Source organism: Malaya genurostris, chromosome 3, assembly GCF_030247185.1.
Source record: "Malaya genurostris strain Urasoe2022 chromosome 3, Malgen_1.1, whole genome shotgun sequence".
NCBI classification, from domain to species: Eukaryota; Metazoa; Arthropoda; class Insecta; order Diptera; family Culicidae; genus Malaya; species Malaya genurostris.
Genome location: NC_080572.1, coordinates 11095655 through 11113839, shown reverse-complemented (window position 1 = coordinate 11113839; position 18185 = coordinate 11095655). Strand labels below are relative to the sequence as shown.

The following is an 18185-nucleotide window of genomic DNA, read 5'->3' as shown; positions in this document are numbered from 1 at the left end:
TATCAATTGGAAAATATAATTTTATGAATTGGAAAATCATTTCTAAAAAAAAATTTCAATTGTGACAGTAAATATTCTTATTCGAGCTTCTTATTGAAATTCGACATGACACAAAAATTAGTTTACCCTAACAGAAGTCTATATAGTTTTTCAACTATCAAAACCGTTATTTAAATAGCATCCGGAAAACAAAAAAATGTATGCGTCTACACAGGAAAGTTTTACCACAAGAACATTTTCATATGTTTTTCATGAATTGCAAAACAACGAAAGCGTCTCCCAAATTCCAGGAACCTTTGATGTCATTATTCGGTTGGACGTTACCGTCCTAGTCTTAGAAACACTACCACGTCCTTCGCCGAAATTGACACTGCATTGCGGACAAATCCCAATTTTCGGAACAGTTTATTCTAGGAAGTACTGCTCGTTTATTAACGGAATTTTCCTTCTTTTTCCAGAACCAACAAAAACAGATGCGCCTGAGATGAAGGCAAAAGAGACACCACCATCGTCGTCGTCAACAGCGGGCATGACTGCGTCGACGTTGCTCAGTTCACTCACGTCGTCCGGCAAGAAAAATCGCGCCTGTAAATGCTGTCGCAGTTCCAATTGTGCCAACCAGGGAAACAGCAGCAGTAACAGCAGTAATAAGTGTAGTAACAACAAGTCAAACTCCAGTTTTAGCGGCACAAAATCGACTAACGCTAAATCGAAGAAGGGCAACTGGGGACTTAAGTTCAACTGTGCCAAACTGCGTGGAACAAAGTCCAATCAGGCAACAATTACCGCGGTAAACGAGTCAGGTTCCTCTGGTACCAATTCTACGGCGATGTCCGATGCTGCCGGTACTCACTCCCGCAGTAGTGGCTCATTAGTTTCTGCTCCTACGTCTATCGTCGCAGGGTCCTCCTCAAGCAGACTACTCAGTGGTGAATCGGAACGAGTAAGTACTCTAATTACAGTTCAAATATCAATTAATATGTCAACAAACCAATTCTTTTACAGGCGGATTCATGCGTTTGTACTGCGTACCGTCGAGTAGAGGATTTGCCTGCCTTCGTTCCTACCAACATCGACTTCCCGATGTCTTCGAACTCACTAATGCTTCCTCACACCCACCCCATGCATCACCATCATTATCATGTAGAAGCAGAAATCGCTGCAACAGCGTCAAACGGTGCTGGAGGCGGTGGTTCGGGCCTTCCCGCTAATCAACCAAACCATGCATTCCTTTTTCCTCCGTCAACCGCGACTACCGCTCCGGCCGGTCATCACGATTGGATACACGCACACCATCACCATAGGGCCACTGCGATCATTCACCGGATAGACCGAAATACGGCTCAGGCCTTACTTGGGACCGGCGCTCACCTGGCAGCTAATTCGGTTCTCGTTGTTTCTTCGCCTGGAGTTTCTTATATCGCACGGTTAGTAATCGGGAATAGATTCGAATATCAGTGAATCGTACAAGTAACTCATGTTATGTTTTTTTTTGATCAGGTTTAACGGAGCCGATGATATTTCCCTGGAAGATTGTGATGAACGAGCCCGACTTCAGCGGGAGTTAGAAATACGAGAGGGTGTGGATGTGCCCGGTCATCTACCAGCATCTTCACTGTTGGCTGGTGGTGTAGCCTGTGATGGTTCTGCCGGGGCCAATCATCAGATTGCTATTGTTTGTGCTCCGGATTCAGCATCGGCACTAAATCTACTGCAACGGCGGCTGATGCTGTCGAACAATTTACAGGCCGAGGAAATGCTACGAGTACACTCGCAGGTAGGAACTAGTAGCCATTGAACAAACTGAGATCGGGTGATTTTTTATGGGTTTCTTTTTAAGGTCGATTTTATCCACTGCTTGGTACCAGATCTTCAGAAGATTACCGGCTGTTGCTTCTATTGGGGAAAAATGGACCGGTACGAGGCAGAGAAACTACTCGAGGGTAAACCGGAGGGAACGTTCTTGCTGCGTGATTCGGCCCAAGAGGACTTCCTGTTTTCGGTTTCATTCCGGAAGTACTGTCGATCACTGCACGCTCGTATCGAGCAGTTCAACCATAAGTTCAGGTGAGTTAAGTGTTGAAATAAACGAACAATTTCACGGTAGTATGGTTTAGCATGTCGTGGTGGGTGATTTTGAGTACACGGTGCGAGTCTAGCAACCAGTTGTTGTATGTTCGAGTTCCGTGTCGAAGCTTGAAGAATTCTTGGTGTCAGTAGGAAATATAAGGTCAAGCTTATTCTATGGTTTAGCTTGATTAACTAATAATATCGTTAGTGTGGAATTTCAGTATCATTTTGATTTAAAATGCACATTTCACCTTTGCCAAAGTTTTCGTCATGACAAACCATTTGTTTTGCATGGATGGAGACCCCAATCAAGACTGATTTTTAAAAATGGTGGATGTATTTTTGCATGCTCTATCTCGAAATCGTGGTAACTCGGGAACTGAAAATTGTATAAAAATGGTGTCCAAGAAGGGGTTTGGAAATCGATCGGGCACTCTGGAAAAAAGTTAAATAATCATGAATCAAGATTTAGAAAGATAACCAAAAAACTAAAATTAAAGAAGCGTCTAATTAAAAAAAAATATTTTAAACTTTAACTTAAACTCCCCATTCGATGTTTATTGGTTTAGTGTGAATTGAAAAATGAAAAGTAGAAAAATACAGCTAGAACGTTTTTTACACACATTTGCAAAACTTTCAGTTTTTGATGAAAAATAATCATATAAGCACTAACACATGGATCAATATGTCCCGAGACTAAAGTAGAGATGGCGCTCGTAGTAAACCAGTAACCACGTCTTTCTAGAGTACTAACCTTTGCTTGAAACGGGTCAAAATTTTAAGTCGATCCGACCAGAAACAGCTGAGTTATCGATGTTGGAGTAAAGTCGTTTTGTAGTTTGTTTAAAAAATGAAAAAAAAAAAAACGATTTTCGTGTTTTGATAAAGCATTGTTTTTTAATGGGTAAAAACACCGTGCAAGCGAAACAATGGATTGAAAAATGTTATCCGGACTCTTCTCCATCAAAAGCAACGATTTGTCGGTGGTTCGCCGAGTTTAAACGTGGTCGTACCGACACAAATGATGCGGAACGCCGTTACACCGGAAAATGTGAGTGAAGTGACAAAAATTATAATGAAAGATCGTAAAGTGAAGCTCCGTGAGATTGCTGAGATGACACAGATATCATATGGAAGTGTATTTACTATCCTTCATGAAAAATTGAGCATGAAAAAGGTTTTTTCCAAGTGGGTGCCGCGATTGCTTTCGATGGAACAAAAACAGCAATGAAAACAATGGCGAAATTGAACGAATTGGGCTTTAATCTGCTTCCCCACCCCCCAATACTCGCCAGATTTAGCCCCCAGTGACTACTGGCTCTTTGCTGATCTTAAAAAAATGCTCCAGGGAAAAAGATTTGGCTCAAATGAGGAGGTCATCGCTGAAACTGAAGCTTATTTTGAAGCAAAAGATAATTTTTTTTATAAACATGGTATTGAAAATTTGGAAAAACGTTGGAACCATTGTATCACCCTAAAAGGTGATTATGTTGATGAATAAAAAAAAAATTTACAAAAAAATGTTGTTTCCATTGTTAGTCTCGGGACTTATTGATCCATGTGTTATAATATGATTCTACAGATTAAATCAAATAAATTTTATATTTAAATGACCTTTCTCCTAGTAGTAGTCATGGAAGTCAAAGAACCCGTGTTTATGCTGAGTTTAAGAGCAATTAATAACGAACAATGTATAAATTTACGTTTTCCAAGTCAGTATCATGGTTCTCCAGCGATGTGAAATTGTCGCAATGTCAATTTCATTGCTTTCTTTCCATTAGAGATCCTTTAACAGGCGTCATTAAGGTACTTACGTAAATTTGAACTAAACGCGAAATGTATAGAAATGGTTGGTTCTTTTTAAGCGAAACGTTCTTCCATACCAGAGGAACTAGGCTACGTTACCCACTTGAACACTATAATCAGAGCTATTTTTGAGTTTATTTGCATAGAAATATCAAAAGCATTATTTGAAAAATTCAAAATGCTCAGGGTACCGGATTCTTCAATATTGTTAATCCTGTATCAAGCATACTTCTCCACATAACCCGGTCCATGGCTGCTCGTCGCCAGCCACTCAAAGCACGGATGCTTCTGAGATCACCCTCCACTTGATCGATCCACCTTGCTCGCTGCGCTTCTCTTCTTCTTGTACCAGTCGGATTAGATTCAGGAACCATTTTCACTGGGCTGTCGTCCGACATCCTTATGACATGCCCAGCCCATCGTAAACGTTCGATTTTAGCTGTCCGTACGATGGGTGGTTCTCCTAGTAGCTGTTGCAATTTGTGATTCATACGCCGTCTCCACGTTCCGTCTTCCATCTGCACTCCGCCATAGATGGTCCTCAGTACCTTTCTTTCGAAAACACTGAGGGCGCGTTGGTCCTCTGCCAGCATAGTTCAGGTCTCGTGGCCATAGAGAACAACCGGTCTAATGAGCGTTTTGTAGATGGTCAGTTTCGTGCGGTTGCGTACTTTTCTCGATCGGAAGGTTTTTCTGAGTCCAAAGTACGCACGATTCCCTGCCAAAATACGTCTATGAATTTCTTTGCTGGTGTCATTATTGGCGGTCACCAGTGAGCCCGAATACACGAACTCGCCAACCACCTCGATATCGTCACCGTCTATCAATATTCGTGGTGGGAGGCGTGGTGTTTCTTCTCTAGAGCCTCTTCCTCTCATATATTTTATTTTTGACGCATTTATGGCCAGTCCGATACGCCTAGCTTCAGCTTTCAGTCCGATGTAGGTTTCCGTCATCTTCTCAAGGTTACGTGTCACAATATCAATATCGTCAGTGAAGCCAAAAAGTTGTACGGACTTTCGGAAGATCGTGCCACTCGTGTCGATCCTCGCTCTTCGAATCTCACCTTCCAAGGCAATGTTGAACAAGATACAAGAAAGTCCATCACCTTGGCATAGCCCTCTCCGAGATTCGAAGGGACTCGAGAGCGTCCCAGATACTCGGACGTAGCACATCACTCTATCCATCGTTGCTTTGACCAATCGCGTCAGTTTCTCCGGGAAACCGTATTCGTGCATTATCTGCCATACACTCAGAAAAATCCTCACTTCAATGCTACGTGAAAACGTATGTGATTTTTATCCATAGAACTTTTCTTGTAATACTTATGTGAAGTATAGATAGCACAGAATGAACTCATGAACTCTTAGTCCACATTTGTATCACGTAATATCTACGTCACTTTTTTCGTAAATTCTATAGAATACTTTTGTGAAATGTATACAAAGTTCATTTAAATTTAAGTTTAATTTAAATTTAAGCTAATTTCACAAATTTAGGCTCAGTTACACTAATGGACAATAACTCTACGATCTTAGTTTCCGTTGAAATAGCACGTGGTGTTCTTACGAGATGGCGTATTATAGGGTAGAGTGTTTGGTTGTCGGCACCCCACCATAACTTTTGATAGAAAGTAGATAGCGTCATTCCGACAAATGTCATATTTGTGTAATAGCAGCCCCTTTTGTGTGTTTCCCGTGAACCTTCCACTCATAATACACCATATCCAGCTGGTTCCACCGACTTTATCGTCAATCTTCAATTCGATGGAAAAACTCTTATTCTTTTAAATCGTCGAAGCTGTTGTACGCACGTAAATTAACGGAGCTCGATGTCCCTTGGTTTCAATTCATACGGCACTAAATTGTATACCTTTCAGATCATTCCCATTGCTTTTAATTGTTGGCAAATGACTGGCTTAGTAACTTTTAGTGATTTTGCAAGTTCTTCTTGTGTTTGTAACTGTTCTTGATCGAACAATTTACCAAATAAAAATTGCCTTTCCTAAACCGTGCGAACCTCGCCCGACAAGATCGTTCAGTTTGATTTTGCTCACCATATGTTTCCACCACTACGATGGCACGATTGTCATCTGCATACAATTGGCTTGAAGCCGAAAATTTTGGTTCTTTGGTTCTAGTTCTCTGTCAAATGCTGTGTTTAAGCAGTGTTCACACGTTCACATTTTTCTACATGCGGTTGCACCAACATAAGGAAACGATTTCGATGGAATATAATCAAACTATAATAAACCACAATTTCTCTTTCTTATTCAAAAAAAGGTCAAAGTACTTGTTTTATAGAGAATACTAGACTAGAGTTCTATTTATATTGGGTTTGAAGAAATTAATATTTGACACCAGTGTGGTTTTGATTGTATGGTAACATATTATTGACAACAACGCCACCAGAACAAAATGCGTCGGTTTCAGGAACCAGCTTCCATAGCAGGGGGGTGGTTTCCACCAAAATACGATGACTTTCGATGGCTGTTTCCTTCATATTCAAATAACTTCCATTACTCCCATTGGTGGTCATTTCTCGGCTAACACCATTCAAAATAAATTTATTAAAAACAATTTAGCCCTTTTCAAAAGGCAGTCTAGATCAATTTCAACCCAAATTTTCAAATTTCAATACATATTGCGCTGGACTTACAAGCAGTGATACACCAGTGCGTAAGTTTCATTTTTACACTGCGGATACATTTGGTGTGATCCACACAAAGAGGAAAGCGCACTTCTTCTCAGTGTTCAAGAGACAGACTTTGAGTGTGAGTTTGAGTTTAAGGAAGCTTGTGCGAGAAAACCACATTCTCTTCGCATGAATCGCTTTCACGTGCTCACGCCTAAATACACCCAAGTGATCACTGACGCGTTATGTTGAGCGAACACTTATGTAAACTTCATTTAATAGAGAGTAGATCTAACCTTGCTATAAAAAACGAAAATTCAACGATAAATTGTTTTATTTTGCTCCACGCTTCTTCTATGCAAACCATACACCAGAGTGCTCACCGGCGTGTACACCTCTGTGAAACTATCTGCATCCACTTGTTGCGTTTGTGTATAGTGGACCATAATATAAGCTATAATCAGTAAAATAAGTAAACGGTTTTAATAGAAAATAAGTATAAAATGAATTAGCGTGTAACAGCACCGGGAAACCCCTCACTCGATAAGCAAGAAAACAACACTATCTTGAATGTGACAACAGTCATTGCATCTTCCGGAAAAACCCGTAAAGGGAAGCAATCGAGAAGTCCAGTGGTGTCGCGGCAAAGTGCGAACAGTTTACAAAAAAAAAACTAGATTGACGAAGTTGATTTTAGCGGCCGTCACCACACGGTAAGAAGGTAATCAGTGCAGCGATGAGTGGTTCACAAATCCACGTAAGATTCTGCACTTGCAACACGAGTTACGGAACGCTAAGCCAATAGAAGATCAGTTGCAATCTCACATCGATCATCGTCGACAAACCCCCGGCTAGAAAGCAAACGTGACTTTCATTCTCAGAACGGAAGCAACTCGTCGAAGCGCGAACGGAAAAATCCCTCAATAGAGGTAAGACAAGCACATGGTCATTGTCATCTGCGACAGATGAATAATCGTTCAAATTTAGGGCTCTTGTTCGGACCGCTTTTTCGGATCTCTCTCGGATTCATCGCACCGGGACTAGGCCGCACTGTCAAACACTGACCGACGGGTTGAACGTCAATCAATATTGCGACGTTAAGTTCAGTTACGACCATTGCGGAAGTTTGTACATCGGACTCGGTCAAGTAAGGTAGTATTGAGCGGGGTAAGGAGCTGGAGATTTGACACGCAGGAGGATGAGGAATAAGAGTCGAAATGTGGTGCACGAAATAAGATCAGTGAAGAAGTGAAGGGCCTAGGAAGTAGAAAAATTTGTACAGATAGGAAGAGTAGAGAAAGAATGAGTGGAGCTGGCCAGTATGAAGAAAGAAAGTAGGAATGTGGAGAAAAGAGGAAGAAAGCACTGTCTTGTGAGGTTATGGTGACGGAATACAAATGCATGATATGACACAACGACTTTGTTTGATTTGATTGAGCAAGCCGGGAGTAACAATGGCGCCCAACAAAACGAACCATTTTAATCTGTGGTTTATGCATATTTAATAGTTAGTGTTTATTTTGGATTTCAAAGAAAATAGAGTTTTGTCACGGTCCAAGAGTATTGCATTAAGTTGCTGATTTTGCAACTCAATTGCTTTTGTTTAGTTGGCTAATCATAGACCTTAAGGATCATGGATCCATCAAGCCTGACAGAAGAAGAGATTTGGTATGAATTGGCGTTGCGCCACGTGAATAATCTCGGCGTACTTCCTCGCAGAGCAAGATCCGTTCGCTTACGGGCGCTCATGCAAGAGGATGAAATTAAAGGAACCATTTATAATAGTTCCGCTCATGTGATGGACGCGGCAGATAATATCAGTCAATGTCAAATTCGGGTTCGCGAATTGATGCCAGAAATGCAAAGTGCGTTAAAACGCGGCGATCTTCCGAGTGTTCGGATAATACTATCCCGTTTGACACATTACCGTGAAAGACTAGCCATCGTGGAACCACCGGAAAATCTGAAAGAGACACACGCAACTCTATCGTTATTAGTGCAGTTTTCGTTAGAAGATATAGACGATGTTTTGGGTAATTCCCAGAAAAATGGTGAACAAGCTGTGAACAGTGATGGTGCGAGAAAAGATAATACGGGTGCCATTCCAAAAGACACTCGTCGAATGTCCACGTCTGCAGAAGCCAACCTTCGGGGATTCGATGTCAACGGAGACCCTATAAACCAATCGGTAACTGCGAACCTAGTGCCACAAGTAGCTCAGCAGCAATCCAGGGACATGAGCAGCTTGGCAGATGCATCAGCTACAGTTACACCTCGGAGTAACTCAACACGATATGAAAACGAGACGGGAATAAAGTCATTCCAAACCCAGCGCTCGTATCGTGGAAGAGGAGCGAACATTTTGGGTCCTAACCCGTCACAGAACAACGGGTATAATGGACATGGAGAATCGAGCATGCGGGACCCCACATTCAGCAGCATGCCACCACCACCTTACGTACACCCAAGAGTACAGGAAGGCGATGCAAGAGAACGAAATCACCTAATACGTGACGAGTTAATTAGACGTTTGAATTATCAACAGCATGAAAATACACAGGGGCCCTTACTGGAGGAAAGAAGAACGCTGAAGGCAATCCATAACTGGCCATTCAGGTACAAAGGGGAGAAGGATGGATCGTCGCTTAACACATTTTTGCAACGAGTCGAGACTTTTGCTGCATCAGAGGAAATCGGCAATGACATACTGTTAAGAAACGTCAAGCATTTATTAATGGATGACGCCTTGAATTGGTACAGCAACCTCTACCCGACTGGGCAACTAGCAACATGGGAAGATTTCAAGCGCCTGATCCGACACGAGTTTCTACCGACCAACTACGCATACATTCTGAGAGCAGAGGCATACCACCGGTTGCAGGGTGAAAATGAATCTTTCAACAAGTTCTATCAAGATATATCCATTCTTTCTCAATATGTTGACCCTCCAATGAGCAATTTAGAAAAACTATTCATTATAAAGAAGAATATGAATACAACGTACGCGCCAATTGCTGCATCGCAACACTCCATATACTCACTGGTTCAGGCATGTAAAGAACTCGACGAACTCAAAAAACTGCAACAGCAGCAACGACATTTCTCCTTTCCACAAGAAGCATTGATAGAACCTTCTCTAGGTACACCAGGCTACACAAAACAGCGGCAACCACTGCAGCGTTTTGGTAGAGTGCATGCATTAGAGGCAGAACATATGCAAAACCAGATAGAATACATTTCACAATCATCCCAGGGTGCATATGGAGAGCAACCAATACCTGAAGAAGACAAACTGAATCAGAGGATGGATACAATACTACAGCAAGTCAACGCGCTGAGGCTGAGATTTGACCGTCGAGAAGCATCAGAAAAGCCGTCATTAAATCTACAGTCACAACAAACCACATCTGAGAACCAACATAACACGCGGAAACCATCGATTGTAGCACCACCGACAAGATTGATTTGCTGGAATTGTGATGCAGAGGGTCACCGATTTATGGATTGCGACAAACCTCAAGCAATACTGTTCTGCTACCGCTGTGGACAAAAAGGTTATTCACTTCGAAACTGCCCGACTTGTCTTCAACGGCCGGAAAACTTACTGGCGGGGAACAAATAAGAGAGGGTATAGAATCCTCGCAGTATTTTCATGATCCCTCTACGATAATAGATTTAATACAAATTAGTTCCTTGATCATAAACCCCAAAAATGACAATAGACCTCACGCACTAGTGCAGGTGCTCGGCAAACACATAACCGGATTGCTCGATAGTGGAGCTAACTGTTCCATTCTTGGTGGAGACAACGTGAAAATAGTGCAAGAGCTGGGACTGCAGAAGGTCGCACTTGCGGGAAGCATTAAAACAGTGGATGGTACGGAGCACGGAATTCAATCTGTGGTACGTTTACCAATAGCGTATAACAAGAAGAACGAAGTTATAGCAATGTTAATTCTTCCTACGATGCCAACTTGTGTGATATTTGGCATGAATTTCTGGAATGCATTTAACATCAAACCAGTTTGTTGTTCGGCAAACCTAGAACTCGAACCAGAGACTAACCAGCCATTAGAAAAAAGGAAGCAACTATCGGAGGAAGAAATAATTAGCCTAAAACGAGTCATTGACCGTTTTCCAAAACCTGAACCGGGAAGACTTGGAAGGACTGACCGTTACACTCACCGCATCGATATCGGTGACGCCAAACCACGAAAGCAACGATACTATCCCATGTCCAAATACGTACTGGAAGAGATCAATAAGGAAATCGACCGGATGCTAGAGCTCGACGTAATAGAAGAGGCGCTGTTCTCACCATGGAATAATCCCTTAGTAGCCGTCAAGAAAAAGACTGGTCAGTATCGCGTTTGTCTGGATGCCCGTCATTTGAACTCGGTGATGGTAAACGAGGGGTACCCTATTCCACAGATTTCAGCGATAATGAACAATCTCAGCGGGTGCACTTTCATTTCAGCGATTGACTTGAAAGATGCCTTCTGGCAATTACCGTTAGAACCGAATTCTCGTCCATTAACAGCATTCACGGTTCCACAAAGAGGGCACTTTCAATTTAAAGTGGTACCGTTTGGCCTCTGCACGGCAAGTCAGGCTTTGGCGCGACTAATGACTCATCTTTTCGCGGACCTAGAGCCACATGTTTTCCACTATCTGGATGACATCATCATCTGCTCCCGAACCTTCAGCGAACACATCGAGACGCTGGACATAGTTGCAAAGCGGCTGACGGAAGCAGGGCTCACGATTTCGACTGAAAAATCCCGATTTTGTCTCGAGGAGATCAAGTACCTCGGATATGTTTTAAATCCAAACGGATGGAACGTAGACCAAGATAAAATCGAGTGCATAGTACATTTTCCAGTTCCACAGTGCAGGAAAGAGGTACAGAGATTTTTAGGAATGTGCAATTGGTACCGAAGGTTCATTGCGAACTTCTCGCGGATCGCAGCACCGTTAACGGAGCTGACCAAGACTAAAACCAAGTTCAAGTGGACCAGAGAAGCAGAAGAAGCTTTACTGAAACTCAAATCAGCACTCGTATCAGCGCCAGTTCTAGTCATGCCAGACTATACGAAGAAATTCTCGATTGCATGTGACGCAAGTGACGTGGCCATTGGTGCAGTATTGACCCAGGAGCATGAAGGAAAAGAGCACCCTGTAGCTTACTTCTCGCAGAAACTGTCGGCTTCAGAACGAAAATATTCAGTAACCGAGCGAGAGTGTCTAGCCGTGATCAGAGCGATCGAGAAATTTCGAGGCTATGTAGAAGGCACCAAATTCATCGTGCATTGTGACCATTCGGCACTAAGCTACCTAAGGTCAATGAAAAACCCAACGGCACTCATGAGTCGCTGGATACTAAGGCTGACTGCATTCGACTTTGAAATAAAATATAGGAAGGGAGAAATCAATGTGGTACCGGATGCGTTGTCCAGAATCGTGAACACATTTATAATTGCTGCGGATGATTCGGACGATGATTGGTACCATAAACTCACTAAGCGGGTCGAAGAGCAGAGCGACAAATATCCAGATTTTCGTATGGTAAACCAAGAACTGTATAAAAATTGTAGCTGCAAAAATGGGGAAGGTGCACTAACACATAAATGGAAAAAGGTTGTACCGCTGAACCAACGAATAGAAGTAATCGCAAAATTCCATGACTCAACATCAGGAGCGCATCTGGGCTTTCAAAAGACATGGCAGAAGTTGCAAACCAACTTCTATTGGCCTAAGATGATGGAAGACATAGCACGATACGTTAGAGGATGCGAGATATGCAAGGCTAGCAAAGCACCGAATAGAACCATGATGCCGAACATGGGAGGACCTAAACCAGCCCGCGTCCCCTGGGAGTTAGTCTCAATTGATTTCGTAGGTCCATTCACTCGCTCACGCTCGGGAAACACAGTGATGCTGGTTGTGGTGGACTGGGTAACAAAATACGTCGTAGTGCACCCCATGAGATCAGCGGATTCTGCCAAAATGGTGGAGTTCCTAGAACAACATGTCTTTCTACGTTACTCGAGGCCACGAATTATTCTCTCAGACAATGGGAAGCAATTCCTATCAGTTGCATTCAAGTCCTGGATTTCCAAACACAAAATCATCCACACGAGGACGGCCTTTTACTGCCCCATGGTAAATAATGCGGAGAGAGTGAATAGAGTATTGATCACGTGCATTCGAGCCCTGCTAGAAGAAGACCATCGCGGTTGGGACGAGAATCTACAGGCCATCGCGGCTGCCATCAATAGTGCCAAGCACGAAGCAACTGGAGTCAGTCCACACTATGCAAACTTTGGCCGAGAACTCATCTTACACACAGATCTGTATACGCAGCAAGACTTAAACACACCAGATGATCCTAAGGTAGCGCAAGATGTACGGCTATCTTCGATCCGTCGCATTCACGAGTTCATCACGCGACGCATAAAGAACAATTATGAGAAAACCAAACAACGATATAATCTGAGAACAAGAACAATCGCGTTCAAGACGGGTGACCTCGTCTGGCGGCGAACATTCACGCAATCGTCCAAAGTCAATCACACTAATCGGAAGCTCGACTCGAAATTCGTCCCAGCTACAGTAGTGAAAGTTTTAGGTTGCAATGTTTACAGGCTAGAAGATGTCAGAGATGGTAAACAAGGACAGTATCATGCCAAAGACATAAAACCGGACTAGTAAAGTTGTACATCAGCCATGTAAGCAACAGAAGTTGCCAACCACGAAAATAAAAACACGCAAAACGGTGGCTGACACGCCACAGTTTTATTTTGCAGAGGAAATCCTCGTTCGGCGGTAATCATTTGGACCAGGAATTAAATAATTCAGCTATGCAGTCGGCGAGCAAGGTGCTGACGACGAAGAGCAATGTGCCATTCATACACGTATTCCGGCAATGGCTCGAGGACCTAAATCAAAAAGCGAAACCTCGCTAATCCTTGCACTTCAAAGGACCAGCACTTCAGAATCTCTGGCGAATACGGTCTAACCACACATTATTTGATCTACCAACAATCATTGCGATAGGTCTTTATTCAAGCAAAATAGCCAAATATGTCACGTTGGAAGAATAGCAGGCATGGGTCTTGAACGAAGTGGTATTCTTTTGCATGGGGATCACTATGAAATCAATCAAAAACAACGCGATCGGGAGGCGCGGTAAATCCTCTTATCTGGGCTCATAGTGATTTAGGTCGCGGAAATGCCTCCTTTACTCAACGCGCATTTAAGTTTAGCCATTTAATCGTTCGAAGATTAGCCAACATTTAGTATAAAATTTTGTTGAATGTAAGATTTCTAGTTCTATTTACATTCTAGAACTAGCACAGATCTAATGAGTGTCGAACCACAGGCGCGGCGAAGCACAGAAGATGGGACAAGAACTTGCGTAGAGACCTTTGCTCATTAGTGGGCGTTCAGATCACCTTTGGCAGAACTGGCTGCCGTTATGTTTGTTTGTTAGTTAGTTAGCTTAAAGTTGAGCTCTTGGATCTGGCGAGCTACAAGGCTTGCGTATATTAGTTATGATATAGTTATCACTATTTTGGGGTCTACCCAAGTCGGTAACATTTGGATCTGTTCTATCTCTATGAAATTTCTTGTGGAAATGAGTCTAAGAGTTTTTTGTGAGCTGCTTGTCAGCGCTCACAAAAAACTCTCTGCCTGTGGTAAGGTTGTGTTGCGTTTGTGTATAGTGGACCATAATATAAGCTATAATCAGTAAAATAAGTAAACGGTTTTAATAGAAAATAAGTATAAAATGAATTAGCGTGTAACAGCACCGGGAAACCCCTCACTCGATAAGCAAGAAAACAACACTATCTTGAATGTGACAACAGTCATTGCATCTTCCGGAAAAACCCGTAAAGGGAAGCAATCGAGAAGTCCAGTGGTGTCGCGGCAAAGTGCGAACAGTTTACAAAAAAAAAACTAGATTGACGAAGTTGATTTTAGCGGCCGTCACCACACGGTAAGAAGGTAATCAGTGCAGCGATGAGTGGTTCACAAATCCACGTAAGATTCTGCACTTGCAACACGAGTTACGGAACGCTAAGCCAATAGAAGATCAGTTGCAATCTCACATCGATCATCGTCGACAAACCCCCGGCTAGAAAGCAAACGTGACTTTCATTCTCAGAACGGAAGCAACTCGTCGAAGCGCGAACGGAAAAATCCCTCAATAGAGGTAAGACAAGCACATGGTCATTGTCATCTGCGACAGATGAATAATCGTTCAAATTTAGGGCTCTTGTTCGGACCGCTTTTTCGGATCTCTCTCGGATTCATCGCACCGGGACTAGGCCGCACTGTCAAACACTGACCGACGGGTTGAACGTCAATCAATATTGCGACGTTAAGTTCAGTTACGACCATTGCGGAAGTTTGTACATCGGACTCGGTCAAGTAAGGTAGTATTGAGCGGGGTAAGGAGCTGGAGATTTGACACGCAGGAGGATGAGGAATAAGAGTCGAAATGTGGTGCACGAAATAAGATCAGTGAAGAAGTGAAGGGCCTAGGAAGTAGAAAAATTTGTACAGATAGGAAGAGTAGAGAAAGAATGAGTGGAGCTGGCCAGTATGAAGAAAGAAAGTAGGAATGTGGAGAAAAGAGGAAGAAAGCACTGTCTTGTGAGGTTATGGTGACGGAATACAAATGCATGATATGACACAACGACTTTGTTTGATTTGATTGAGCAAGCCTGGAGTAACACACTTCAGAGAATTTGATAGCTCTGCTCTAGCACTTTGGTGCGATTCAGTGCTAGAGGTAAAAGGAAATAAACACGCGCACTCATTATGCGTAAATAAAGAGAATCTCTCATTGTTACATTCGTCATTTTGAACATTTTATACAGAATTTAGAAAAAAAAAAGTATGTAGAGTGGCTTTTTGTGACTACGTCTACAAGTCAAAAAGGTTCCTTAAAATCTAAGTGTGTGCTACCAACAAGTTTCGTCAATAGGTTTATTTTATTATTCGAGGGAGATAAACAACGAACTGATCTTGGGCTACTAGAAAGTGTTACCTTGAATTTTCATTCCACAATTCTTCCATTTCTAATCTTGGTATTATTTTCCATATATCGTTTCAGTTTCGATTCACGTGACCCAGGCGTGTACACGTCCTCGACCGTGACCGGTCTGCTGGAACACTATAAGGATCCGTCCTGTGTGATGTTCTTCGAACCGATGCTAACACACCCGTTGAAGAGGAACTTTTGCTTCTCGCTTCAGCAGCTGTGTCGGGCGACGATCGTCAGCAACACGACGTACGATGGCATCAATGAGCTGCCGTTGCCAAAGTCTCTGAAATCCTACCTGAAGGAGTATCACTACCGGCAGCGAGTTCGCTTCAAGGTACTGGACGAACATCTGTACTCGGATGTGCCTCATTCGTACACCGGTACGGGCTGGTAGTGGCAGCAACTTGGGCAGCATCAACAGACGGAGTGTGGAATTCGACGGAACGCGACCAACTATTGGACTGCCCTGCTAGAGCTGGGTGGTTCCAATGGTTGGCCAGATCTGATTGCGGCCGCTATTGCCCGAGAGGAGCGCGAGGACGAGGAAACTTTGCGCCGCATCCGAGCGGAAAGAAGTTTGAAGAAGCTGTTTTGCTGCTTTCGTCGCTGAGTTAGTATAACTCGTTTTGTATAGTTGTACATTGCTTCATCTGATACACACTCTGAACCGGTAATTCTCTATTATTTATCACAACTGATTACTGTATAATAAGTTATTGTTTCACTTAACAAGGACTGCAACTGATCAATTCAATTCCGGACAATTTGAACAGACAAATTGTGCAGATTTGGTTAGCAAAAGTTTTATTTGTGCTCGGTCATCGAATGAATTTTCTGTGATACGTTTTGGTTCCTTTTCGTCACTCTCGCAAATCACTGAGAAAAGTTTTTTCTACTATCCAGGCGATTGGTTGCAGATCTATTCCTAGATATTGTATTATGTTGTAAAATACTGCTGAAAAAACACAGTCTTTACGTTAACACGAGGTTTATTTCCTTTTCTTGGCTTTGCAAAAAATATTATAAGGTCTAGTAGTTATAATTACGATGCAGTTCTAAGTAGCTTTGTAAGAGTGAACAGTTTCCTTCCTAACAAATCTATCGTGACTGATTTAGAAGAAGTAGAACAAAACCTACGTAGAAGGTATGAAAAGTAGACAAATGCTATTTGAGTGGAGATTGATAAGGATAGCGGCAGAATAGAACTAGCAGAATGTAGTAAAATAGCGAATCTCACAGAGCAGACACGGTCTCGATTTGTTGTATTTTTGTTGATTACTTTTAGTTTTGGGAAATGAATCAAGCATATACAAATAGAGTCTAACTATTCTACGCTATAGTGTATACGGTTGAAAAAATCACATAAGACCTCACTTATAAACACACAATCTCTCCAGTTGCCACACACACGCTCAACAAATCGTATAAAATCCAAGCATTGCAGAAAACTAATAGAAACACACACATATTGAACAACAAACATCGTACAACTATTTGATGAATATTACCTAAAGATTAGATCAACTCATATCCAGAACATTAATGATAGTAAAAGTAATGTCCAGTGAAAATAATAAAAAACCCATCACTATTGAATAATTGTAATCCCAGCTATTCTAACAGGTTCAAAGACAGATAAAGCTAAACCCGGGTAAACGTTAAACAAATAACAGTGGCTAACTAATAATCAAATCAAAATGATAAACATAGAAGCAAGTGAACGTTAAATGTGTGAAAACCCAACTAATGGAAAGGAATATACGTTCTGGTAGCTTAAAATGCTAAGTAAATATATACGAAAGCAAAACACAATTGTATGAAGATTAGTGATGGTAGAGCCATTCAAAAAAGTGTATGATTAAAATAAATAAAACAAAATAGTATAATCTAAACAGGGTTGTCTGGAGTTTATTTACCGTATGTATGTACCGTATGTATGTTTCCATGAGATGATGGAAACATTTATCGGGTTGTCTGGTGCAACTAGACGGACTTGTTAAACGCAGAGAAATAGAACACATTAGATTCAAATATATTGATACTTTAATGCCGTTTTCGTTGTATTGATCATAGCAGCCCTAGAGCTGACCCAGACTCGCTCAAACTACTTTTGAGATGTTTGTTTTAGCAACCTGGGGTCGCTCAAAAGCGGACTCCAATCGCGTAGTTTCGCACTGAAAATTTTGCACCACATTATCCATGGGACTTTGCTTATTTTTTCTTTTTTATGAGTTGTTGTTTAGGGCGCGTACAACGTGTTTGTTTTACTCGGAGTCAGAGTCGCCCACGTGTAGGTTCAAAAAGGAAAACGATATAAGTTAACTCCAAACAATTACATAAGGTGAAAAAAAAAAAAACTTCAAAAATTGTTTGAATTAAATCAATTTTTTAAATATAAATTTGAATCAAATAAAACTCTTTTTTTCATAAATACGTTTATTTCATAGGCAATATACATAAGTTTTTCTTCGCCGTGGCATCCACAATATATAGTACTTTAAACCTAATACATTTCGAATATCATATAAGTATGTTGGTATTCATTAGTTAATCTAAACACTGTTTTTATCAAGCGAGTTGCTATTATAAATTACATTAAACGAAATACATTTATTTTGTACAT

General features: G+C 41.8%; 2 protein-coding genes across 5 annotated transcripts in view; both read left to right on the top strand.

The window, feature by feature from the left end:
• Positions 1-17454, top strand: part of LOC131439146 (putative uncharacterized protein DDB_G0277255) — a 70025-nt gene extending 52571 nt beyond the window's left edge. For 3 of the 4 annotated variants that reach the window (XM_058609822.1, XM_058609820.1, XM_058609821.1), the window contains exons 3-7: positions 459-943; positions 1006-1427; positions 1501-1777; positions 1841-2067; positions 15632-17454. In XM_058609822.1, coding sequence (XP_058465805.1) covers positions 459-943; positions 1006-1427; positions 1501-1777; positions 1841-2067; positions 15632-15956 — 1736 coding nt within the window. In that variant the 3' untranslated portion in view covers positions 15957-17454. The remainder of the gene's footprint in view (positions 1-458; positions 944-1005; positions 1428-1500; positions 1778-1840; positions 2068-15631) is intronic. The other variant, XR_009231065.1, reaches the window with a different exon arrangement.
• LOC131439148 (uncharacterized) lies at positions 2074-10440 on the top strand. The gene is made up of 2 exons (XM_058609823.1): positions 2074-7439; positions 7498-10440. The coding sequence occupies exon 2, from the start codon at positions 8144-8146 to the stop codon at positions 10130-10132; it is 1989 nt and encodes a 662-aa protein (XP_058465806.1). The 5' UTR covers positions 2074-7439; positions 7498-8143; the 3' UTR covers positions 10133-10440.
• Positions 17455-18185: the final 731 nt, after the last annotated feature.

Excerpts from the sequence above, each read along its gene's own strand:
- LOC131439148 (XM_058609823.1), top strand. The coding sequence starts at position 8,144 with ATGGATCCATCAAGCCTGACAGAAGAAGAGATTTGGTATGAATTGGCG.